Source organism: Aplosporella prunicola (assembly GCF_010093885.1).
Source record: "Aplosporella prunicola CBS 121167 unplaced genomic scaffold K452scaffold_9, whole genome shotgun sequence".
NCBI classification, from domain to species: Eukaryota; Fungi; Ascomycota; class Dothideomycetes; order Botryosphaeriales; family Aplosporellaceae; genus Aplosporella; species Aplosporella prunicola.
The window spans coordinates 312,482-321,784 of NW_022983537.1; the positions used below are offsets into that span (position 1 = coordinate 312,482).

General features: G+C 59.2%; 5 protein-coding genes across 5 annotated transcripts in view; 3 read left to right on the forward strand and 2 right to left on the reverse strand.

Annotated features, from left to right (window-relative positions):
• The first annotated feature begins 1,923 nt into the window (after window positions 1–1,923).
• On the forward strand, window positions 1,924–3,364 carry K452DRAFT_286058 (uncharacterized protein). The gene has a single exon (XM_033540222.1). The coding sequence runs from the start codon at window positions 2,020–2,022 to the stop codon at window positions 3,061–3,063; it is 1,044 nt and encodes a 347-aa protein (XP_033398947.1). The 5' UTR covers window positions 1,924–2,019; the 3' UTR covers window positions 3,064–3,364.
• On the forward strand, window positions 3,041–3,299 carry K452DRAFT_286059 (uncharacterized protein). Its single transcript, XM_033540223.1, has one exon. It carries the CDS (start codon window positions 3,088–3,090, stop codon window positions 3,277–3,279), a length of 192 nt encoding a protein of 63 aa, XP_033398948.1. The 5' UTR covers window positions 3,041–3,087; the 3' UTR covers window positions 3,280–3,299.
• On the forward strand, window positions 3,311–5,142 carry K452DRAFT_286061 (uncharacterized protein). Its single transcript, XM_033540224.1, has one exon. It carries the CDS (start codon window positions 3,412–3,414, stop codon window positions 4,960–4,962), a length of 1,551 nt encoding a protein of 516 aa, XP_033398949.1. The 5' UTR covers window positions 3,311–3,411; the 3' UTR covers window positions 4,963–5,142.
• Window positions 5,118–5,353, reverse strand: K452DRAFT_286064 (uncharacterized protein). The gene has a single exon (XM_033540225.1). It carries the CDS (start codon window positions 5,345–5,347, stop codon window positions 5,147–5,149), a length of 201 nt encoding a protein of 66 aa, XP_033398950.1. The 5' UTR covers window positions 5,348–5,353; the 3' UTR covers window positions 5,118–5,146.
• Window positions 5,354–6,659: 1,306 nt separating this feature from the next.
• K452DRAFT_350333 (uncharacterized protein) overlaps window positions 6,660–9,303 on the reverse strand; it is a gene marked incomplete at its 5' end in the record, with an annotated part of 3,362 nt that continues 718 nt past the window's right edge. Inside the window, 3 exons of the mRNA XM_033545651.1 lie at window positions 6,660–8,758; window positions 8,813–8,922; window positions 8,988–9,073. Coding sequence (XP_033398951.1) covers window positions 6,825–8,758; window positions 8,813–8,922; window positions 8,988–9,073 — 2,130 coding nt within the window. The 3' untranslated portion in view covers window positions 6,660–6,824. The remainder of the gene's footprint in view (window positions 8,759–8,812; window positions 8,923–8,987; window positions 9,074–9,303) is intronic.

Consider the following 9,303-nt stretch of genomic DNA (forward strand, 5'->3'; position numbering starts at 1 on the left):
TTTTTTGTGGTTCGGGATTGTATGGAATGGCGTTAGATAGTAGCTGTTCTCTTGTTCCAGTGTGAAATGTGTCTGTGATCTAACTCTTCACTAAATTTCGCCTATTTAAACTAACAATGGCTCCAGTTACGCTTTTAGTCCTCGGTTAGCAACGATTTCGCATTGTGGCAGCAAGGAGAGGACCCGAGACGCAGCAGTAGTAGCCGTCAGAAGCCCCACACAGTGGCCAGGAGTCGTGGTTTGGCTTAGGTATACAGTATATCAACACAGCAGGGTTTTCGGACGAGCGTCTTCAGTGACACAGCAAAGAGCGAGACCAGCTACCCGCCGAATCGCTTTAACAAACACACGGACGGGATCCCTCTCTACTGTGGGATGAATCCCTCTCCACAACATCAACAGCGAGTCCCGAAACATGAAGAATATCAAGAAGAAACATCAGTGCTCGGCGGCAGCGCTGATGTGTGATAATGTTCACTCATGGCGCTACAATACGACCTCTCCAATCTCCATTGTCGTGGAAGTGTGCGTTCTGAGCATGGAGTACAGCCACCACGGTGAAGTGACACAACGTTCAGTTGGTGCTTTTGACTTACTGTTTGCGCAGTAATCAAGGCGCAGTGCATGCAGACAAGCTACTTTTTCAACTATTTGTACTTCCAGTGCCCGAAACAAAGACAGTGCATCGCAAACAGCTCTTCCGCGAACCTTAAATCAGGACCTCGGATAATTTGTCCACCCCACGGAATAACATGCCTATAAAGTTAAATGATGTACTTTCTACCTTTAGGTAGTTTTGTTCTTATACCGTTATGAGTACCCTTCTTGAACACTTTAATACTTTATTATAATTTTACTGTTACATCTGTATCCTTTTACGTCTATATAGTTATATAGTACCTACTGACTGTGGCGTAATAGTCTATTATAACGCACTGAACGATCGTCCTCCCCAAGACATGGCCAATGCCCCAGGGCAGCTCGAAACGAGTGAATTTCACATGGGAGATGCTTCCAAGACAGGTCTAGACAACTGAATCGTGTATGGATTAAGGAATGATCTGGCCAACGCTAGACCAAGACCCGACCATGCAGGAAATCAGCAAATCCCACATAGGATTAAGATCATCCTCAAATAGACAAACGTCTCGTGAGCAGGCGCGCATCTTAATCGGCCGCGCAGCCAGCCGGAGCACCCTGCAGAAGGGTGATGGTGTGAGGCTGGCTGGGGGCTGCAGATCCACAAGGCCCATGCCGCAGCAGCACTACCCGGCAGCGCGGTAAGCCGGCGCCCCGACGCGCCGGCTCGCCAACCAACGAACGGGAAGCAACTCACCCCACACACACGCCCACACACAACCCAACATCGACCCCAACCACCGCGCACCAACCCGCCCCAAGAACGAGCCAAAATGCGATGGACAGACAAGGCGAGGCACGGCCCGCCCGCCCGGTACCTGCTGTAGCTACCCTATACTGTAGCTGAGCCCGGCCCGCTGCGAGCCCTCGCCGCAGTGTCAGCTGAGAATCGAACCGTTTGCCTGTTTCGGGTCAGCTCCCGGCGTCTAGCGGCCCACTACCGTCTTCGTCTCGCAGCCCTACGGTATACAATATGCGCGCGGCACGGAGCGCCCGTCGAGAGTAGGTTAACAAGTCTTGCTGGGGGCGGAAGGGGGCCGAGCCGATGCACATTGCTTTGCTTTTTGATGCTGCGTGCTGGGCCGTGTCGACTCCTCGTACGAGGCGCGTGCTGCGGCTTTAAAGAGTCCTAATATTTCTCGATACAGACGTTTCTAGCTTCTTATTTTTCCCTCCCACGACGCTGTTTCGGACTGACTGACGTTCTTGCTTTGTTCGTTGTTTGTTGGTTTGCTACGAGTTTTTGATACCCCACCGTCAGTCGTCTCTTACTGTTTGAAAGAAGGGGGGTTTTTTTTTTGTTCGTCTCACGGCTTCCTCTTTTCTGTTTGCCAAGTGCAATTCTTCAACTCAGCAAAATTTCTTCCACCTGTCGCCAGAATGTCTGCACCAGTCGTCAACACACCTCTCAACCCCTACGCCGTCCTCCATGCCACCCTCGACGGCCCCGGAGACATGCGCCCTTCAGCCATGCACGTCATCCGGGATGGGAAGCTCATCAACGCTTGGCCGGAGCGCAATATTCTCGTCACAGGTGCCAGCGCTGGCCTCGGTCTCGAGACGGCACGCGCACTGCATGCCACCGGCGCGACACTGTACCTGGGCGTTCGCGACGCGACCAAAGGCGAGGCCGCCAAGACAGACATCCTGTCGCACAGCCCCGGACGCGGTGAGATTCGGCTGCTGGAACTGGACTTGGCCTCGCTGGCATCAGTGAGGGCGGCGGCAGCGTCGCTGCTCGAGCGCTCTGGCGGCCGGCTTGACATCCTTGTCAACAACGCGGGCATCATGGCCACGCCCGAGGCCCACACCGCCGACGGCTTCGAACTGCAGCTCGGCACCAACTACCTCGGGCCGTTCCTGCTGACGGCGCTGCTGGTTCCCGCGCTGCAAGCCGCCGCGACACCTGCCCGCGCCTCGCGTGTCGTCAACCTCAGTTCACGTAGCCACCTGACGCACTCGTGCGGGCAGATTGATCTCAGCGACCTCGGCTGGCAGCAGCGTGGGTACGACGCGTGGGCAGCCTATGGCGCCAGCATGACAGCCTCGATCCTGCACGCCAACGAACTCGACCGCCGGCTCGGCACCGACGCAGCACATCCCGTTCACGGCCTCAGCGTCAACCCCGGTGCCGTCATGACAGGTCTCTTCCGTCATCTGCCGCCCGACCAGGTTGCTGCGTACGAGGCCTTCCGTCAGGTGTTCAAGAGTCCCGAGCAGGGCGCCGCGACGGCTGTTTGGGCAGCATGCGCAGCGGCGCTCGAAGGCTGTGGGCAGCTCTACTGCGAGGACTGCGGCGTGGGGAGCTGCGCACCGGCAGACGGGTCGGGCAGGAAAGACAGGGACTACGCTCCGTGGGCGATGGGGGACACGGAGACGGAGGCCCGGTTGTGGGCGGTCAGTGAGGGGCTGGTTGGCTTGTAGCATGTCGCGGTGCAATGGGAAGCTATGGCGCGTGTAGCCGGCAGGTGCAACGACGCGGAAAAGCCTCCGGAAGTCTGTCTCTATGGCGCCTTCCCTACCTCTGGCAAACGTGGCCGGCAACGTACAGGTGACGCCGTCACAACAACGAGATTGTCTGCTCTCCGCCTCCCCGATATCGATATCATGACGCCTTTTATCCGCAGCCTCCTCCTTTAACCCTTCCTCGCGACTACGACAGATTCTGCTTCTTCTTCTTCTTCTTCTTCTTCTTCTTCTTCTTCTTCTTCTTCTTCTTCTTCTTCTTCTTCTTCTTCGTCTTTTCACCACGACACGCAACGCTTGCAAGCAATGGAGGCCGCCCGCAACCAGGTCGTCCACCACCAAACCTCGGCCGCCACGGCCGCCGCCGAACGTCTCAGCGCCTTCTTCAGCCCGGCTGCGCGTGCCCCGCCGCGCGACCGATGCGACGACCTAGCCTTGTACATCACGGGGCTGACGAGAGTCGTACCGACGCCCTCGCAGGGCTGCCACAGCTACACAGTCGTTTGCTACAACGACGACGATGACGACGAGCACAGCAACACCAACCACACGACCACATCCTCTTCAGCTTCTTCGTCTTCCTCTTCCTACCTTTACGCCGATGACAAACCTCCTTCGACCTTGCCCTCGACCACCACGACCCCCTGCGACGGACACCCCCACCCACGTATCGTGCAGTTCCGCGTCGCAGGCTCCAAGCTCAGCCTTCGTATGCTACGCGCAGCACGCATTGTCCACGGGTTTAAAGTGCCCTACACGACGTTCGAGGGCGAGCTAGGACGAGTCCCGACAGAGCTGCCCCTGCTAGTGTACGCGATGGACTGGATCGGAGGCGCGACGCCCCTGCAGCGATTCAGTCAGCAGAGACGGCTGTCCGAAACCGAGGCAGGCCGGCTCGAGACGTTTGCGCAGGAGCTAGGGGCGTACTTTGCACGGGCGTGGCTGCAGCCCGCAGAGACGCTGGGGATCAAGGAGGCGGACGAGGAAGCACTGGCACATCGGCGCGACGCGGTGGCGCGTGTGCTGCGTGTTGGGATGGAGGCGGGCTCGCCGCTGCCTGCCCGCGTCAAGGCACTGATTCCGGGGCTGCTGGCGGCGCTGGGGACGCTGTTTTCGCGGAACGGCCCGCTGCGCCAGGTCCTTACGCATGGCGATCTCAATGCCTCGAACTTGATTATCGATCCCGAGAGTTTCCACGTTAATGGCGTGGTCGACTGGGCTAGCGCGGGTGTGTGGCCGTTTGGCTGCGAGCTGTATGTCCTGCAGCTGCTGACGGGGTTCTGGGATGACGACCATGGCAACGCCTCTACTTCTGCGCCTATCGGTATCACGGAGGAGAACCCGAACGAGGCGCCTTCGAATGCAGTGGCTTCTTCCTCTGCAACCTCCAACACCCCTACCACCGGTACGGCGTCATCCACGTCAACAACCACTTCCGCGTCCACGTCCACGAGCACTCCTCTACCACCTCATCCTCACCCCCCTTCCTCGACCCCAACCTCGTCCCCACAACAACCCCGCTGGCGCACCTACGCCACAGCACCCCGCCTCTACGCCCTCTTCTGGCACCGCTTCTTCGCGCTCACGCACCCCCTGGCGCCGACGCCTGAGGCGCGGCACGCATTTCTGGAGACAGTGCGGCCGGCGTGGCGGCTGGGGCTGCTGCTCAGAGAGGGCTTTGTGCATGCTGCGGACGGGGGTGTCCGGGGGAAAGTCGTTGGCGGTGGCTCCACTGAGGGCGGGGCAGCGAAGGCGGGTGCGGGCGGCGGGAACGTGCAGTTGGGCCTGCTGGAGCGCTTTTTGTGCGATGATGCGGGCATCGTGGATGCTGGTTTTGATGCTGTTGGGGGTGTGTAGGTGTTGTTGTTAATGAGGGGGAGCGGGTGGTTCGGTGGCTTGGTTTTTTGGGTGGTTTGGTTTGCTTTTTGGTAAGGGTTGGGTGGTGCTGCTGTGCGATACCCTGGATGATGGCCTGATAGGGAGCTAGATTGAGCGTGCCGCGAGCGGGGAGATTGGGCGGGCGGGGCTGCGAAGGCTATTTCTAATTGATTAACTTCTTTTGTTTATGCTGTTTGTTGCTGCTGTTTTTATTGCTTTTATAGTTGTTTTTGTTGTAGTGGAGGTGGTGGTTCTTGCTCAGGTCCTCTTTGCTCTCTCTCTCGCTCTCTCTCTCTTTCTCTCTTTCTCTCTTCACCGTTTTTAAGCAGTATATTCCCGCTGGGAAATCGTACGCGCCGTGCATCACAGAAGTCGTGTGTGTGTGTGTGTGTGTGTGTGTGTGTGTGCGTGCGTGCAAGAGCACCGTCTGAAATACATATATCGGCTCCAGTTCAGCAATACAGACTCATATCGACCATCCATACACCGGCTAACGGCTTTTGGTCCTTGAGTTTTGAAGCGGAAGATTGTAACAACAAACGTTCCACGGCTCATGCGGTTGGGTGTGTTGTTGTTGGGCTTGGTTGTGATGTCTAAAACCATCGGCGGCGTGGGTGGTAGGTGGGTGGTTAGGTGGTTGCTTGTTGGAGATCGGGGGCGGTGATGCATATGTGTGTCATGCGTGCGTTTTGCCGGTGTTACTAACAGTGCACTAGTGTAACCACCATCGGATCTTTCCTCTGTGTTGTTGGTGCGGAGGGGATTACCGGTGTGTTGTATGGAAGCTATGAAACGAAGACTGGGAAGTACCCCTTGCCTTACAATTCCCCCCTCTTCTGCTTTTGAGCATGAACCCGTAGGCTTTATACTCGAGGGGGAAAGAAGTAGCAAGGAAGGAAAGAAAAGGAAATTAAGTCCTGCTATATATGTATACCTTACGAATTATAATAAAGTAGAGACTATAGTCTAAGCCCCTCGAAGAAGGTACCGGATAACTTGCCTATCCTTACTAGATATTTTACTTGCCTCTTAAATATATGATAAGTAGGATCTACGATAACTATAGAGTACTTATTAAATAGATAATAGTAAAAAGCATATACAAGTCCTAGAGTATACTACGAGGGTATAGCTGTGCCGCGACAAGGCGCCGTCGACAGCGAATCATCTCCACCCTCGCATCGCGATCCGCCGGCCGTAGTGCCGTACTCAATTATAAAGATTTAGCTGTCTGATCAGTGATATACCCGGGTAGATAGATGAACCCAGAGCAGATCACATCAGCATGCCGTCTTCAACAACCAACACGGTCGCACCAGCCACGCAAAACACTGCGAGAACAACTAGGAAAAGACGGCGCAGCCGTGCGCGGCAGCGGTGCTCTAGCTGCTTTGCTGCAAGGTATAGCTATCCTCAGGCGCAAGAGCGGTGATGCGGCGGAGCAGGGTGTGGGAACGGTGGTTGGTGGTGGTGATGGTGTGTGAAGATGCTCGTCGTTATTGGTTGGGGTTTGTGGTTGGATGGGTTTGCTTGCTTGTTGGTTTGTTTGTTTGTTGGCTGGCTGGCTAGGGGCAGTGGGTCGTAGTTGCTAGGTTTAATTTGGCGCCAGGCCCATGGATGTAGAGACTAAGCTCGTGATTGCTGATGAGGCTCTGGCAGGGAGCTTGGGTGTGGAGGCAGAGGAGAGCTAGGTAGTTATGCTGCGTATTCATGGGCGGGTGAGAACGCGTGCGCTACGCTACACTGAGTAGTAAGCGGTGAAGCAATGAGCCACTGAACCACGTAAAGTACACAAAACCGCACGCCTCCATTCTGCCGCGCTCTCCCCTTCAGCTAAAAGCCTAAATCTCCAAAAACTCGCCCCGAACCCACTCCCTCTCCTCCACCCCCTCGCTCGCGCCCCTACCCCCATCCCCACCCTCACCCCTCCACAACCCCACAAACCCCCTCACCCTCTCCACCACAGCCCCAACATCGAACCCAAACCAGCGATACGCGTCCGGGCCGGGCAAGCTCTTGCCAAACCCCTTCATACAAACCGCCGCGTCGGCCCAGCGCTCCCACCCCGCGCTGACGTACGGCTCGACGGCCACAGCCGGGACGCCTTGATGGCGCTGCAGCACGGCGCGGCGGTACTGCGGCGCTTGCTGCGCGAAGAGGCGCGCGCAGGGGAAGCTGACGACGCGGGCGCGGAGCCCGTGGTCCTGTTCGAGGGCCGCGGCGGCTGCGAGCGCAATGTGCAGCTCAGCGCCGACGCCGAGGAGCGTGACGTCCGCTTGCGCGCCCGCTGCGACCTCTTTGACGACGTACGCGCCGCGGGGGATGGCGTCTCTGCGCGTGCCGGCCAGCTGGGGCACGGCGTGCCTGCTGGTCGAGACAATCGAGGGCGTCTCGTTCATCTTGTCACTGAGCGCGCACGCCCACGCGCCCGCCGCCTCCTCCGCGTCCGCGACCCGGAACAGCGCCACGTTCGGCATGGCGCGGTACAGGGCGGCCAGCTCGACGGGCTGGTGCGTCGGCCCGTCCTCGCCCATGCCGATGCTGTCGTGCGTCGCGGCGTGGACGACGCGCAGGCGCATCAGCGCGCCCATGCGCACCGCGGGGGCCGCGTACAGGTAGAAGATGAAGAAGGACGACGTGACGGGGATGAAGGTGCCGGGGCTAAAGGCGGCCAGCCCGTTGGCGATGGCGCACATGGCGTGCTCGCGCACGCCGTAGTGGATGTAGCGGCCGGTGTAGACGCCGGGGGGGCCGGACGTGGGGACGAGAGACGGGGGCTGGAAGTCGACTTTGGCTGGATATGCCATGTGCACGCTGGGGCTGAGGTCTGCGGTGCCGACCATGAAGGCCGGGATTTGCGCAGCCAGGGGCGCGAGGACGGCGCCGGAGGAGGCGCGCGTGGGCGTCGGCTTGGCGGGCACGGCGGTCGGGAGCAGGTCTTCCCAGCCCGGGGGCAGCTGGCCGAGGCGACGGAGACGGAACTCAGCCGCCAGCTCGGGATGCGCCGCGCTGTAGCGGTCGAGCAGGCCCTGCCAGTCGCGCACCCAGCGCTCGCCGCGCGGGGGGCACTCGGCGAAGAAGGCGCGCACGGCGTCGGAGATGGCGAAGTGCTGGGCGGGGTCGAAGCCGTATGCGCGCTTCATGGCCGCCACGTCGTCTTTGCCCAGCGCGACGCCGTGCGCTGTGGCGGTGCCGGCGACGGCGCTGCCCACGCCGATGACGGTGCGCACGTTGATGAAGGTCGGCTTGCCTGCTTTTGCTTCGCGCGCGCTGGAGAGGGCGGCGACGAGGCCCTCGACGTCAAAGCACCCGTCTTCCACGTCTAGGACGTCCCAGCCGCAGGCACCCATCTTGGCCTTCACGTCCTCGCTGTTCGTCAGGTCGACAGACCCATCACAAGTAATCTGGTTGTTGTCGTAGACGATAGTGAGGTTGCTGAGCCGCAGATGGCCCGCCAGGGAGATGGCCTCCAGCGCGATGCCCTCCTGCAGACACGCGTCGCCGACCATGCACCACGTGTGGTTATCGACGACGTCGAAGCCCGGCCGGTTATACGTGGCGGCGAGGTTGGTGGCGGCCATGGCGAGGCCCACGGCGTTCGCGACGCCTTGGCCCAGCGGCCCCGTCGTCACTTCGATGCCCTCGTGCTCCATCTCGGGGTGGCCGGGGCAGAGGGAGTCGGTGCGCGCCGAGTGGTACGACTGCAGCTGCGAGAGCGTCATGGCGCGGTAGCCGCTGAGGTGCAGGAACGTGTACTGGAAGAGGCATGTGTGGCCTGGCAGCGCAGCATTAGCACTCCTTCACTGACGCTTTCTGCAGACATACGCACCATTCGACAGCACAAAGCGATCGCGATTGAACCAGTCGGGCGAGTGCGGCGCATACCGCATCACGTACTTCCAGAGCGCGACGCCTATAGCCGCCATGCCGATTGCACCTCTACGTACGCCAGCGTGTCAGTGACTCTTCGCACTCCAACCACGCCGCGCACAAACGCGACTCACCCGGGATGCCCTCCGCGAAACTGCTCGCACAGGTCTGCAATCAGCAGCCGAAATGTCTTGAGCACGTGGTCATGCTCCGGCGACAGCTTGGCCACGGATCCCGCCTCGCGCTTCTCTTCCTTGAGGATTTCGTCGACGGCTGTGCGGCCATATGCACTGCTGGTGGCAGCGCCTTCAGCCATCTTGGCTACCGTGTTGCCGCAGAAATGATATACGGATAGGTAGGTAGGCCGGTGATATCTGCCGTGTACAGACCGCACCAGCAGTAAGAAGAGTAAGGTAGGTAGAGAGGTAGACGAAATGGAGAGGCAAAAAA

Excerpts from the sequence above, each read along its gene's own strand:
- K452DRAFT_286058 (XM_033540222.1), top strand. The coding sequence starts at position 2,020 with ATGTCTGCACCAGTCGTCAACACACCTCTCAACCCCTACGCCGTCCTC.
- K452DRAFT_286059 (XM_033540223.1), top strand. The coding sequence starts at position 3,088 with ATGGCGCGTGTAGCCGGCAGGTGCAACGACGCGGAAAAGCCTCCGGAA.
- K452DRAFT_286061 (XM_033540224.1), top strand. The coding sequence starts at position 3,412 with ATGGAGGCCGCCCGCAACCAGGTCGTCCACCACCAAACCTCGGCCGCC.
- K452DRAFT_286064 (XM_033540225.1), bottom strand. The coding sequence starts at position 5,347 with ATGCACGGCGCGTACGATTTCCCAGCGGGAATATACTGCTTAAAAACG.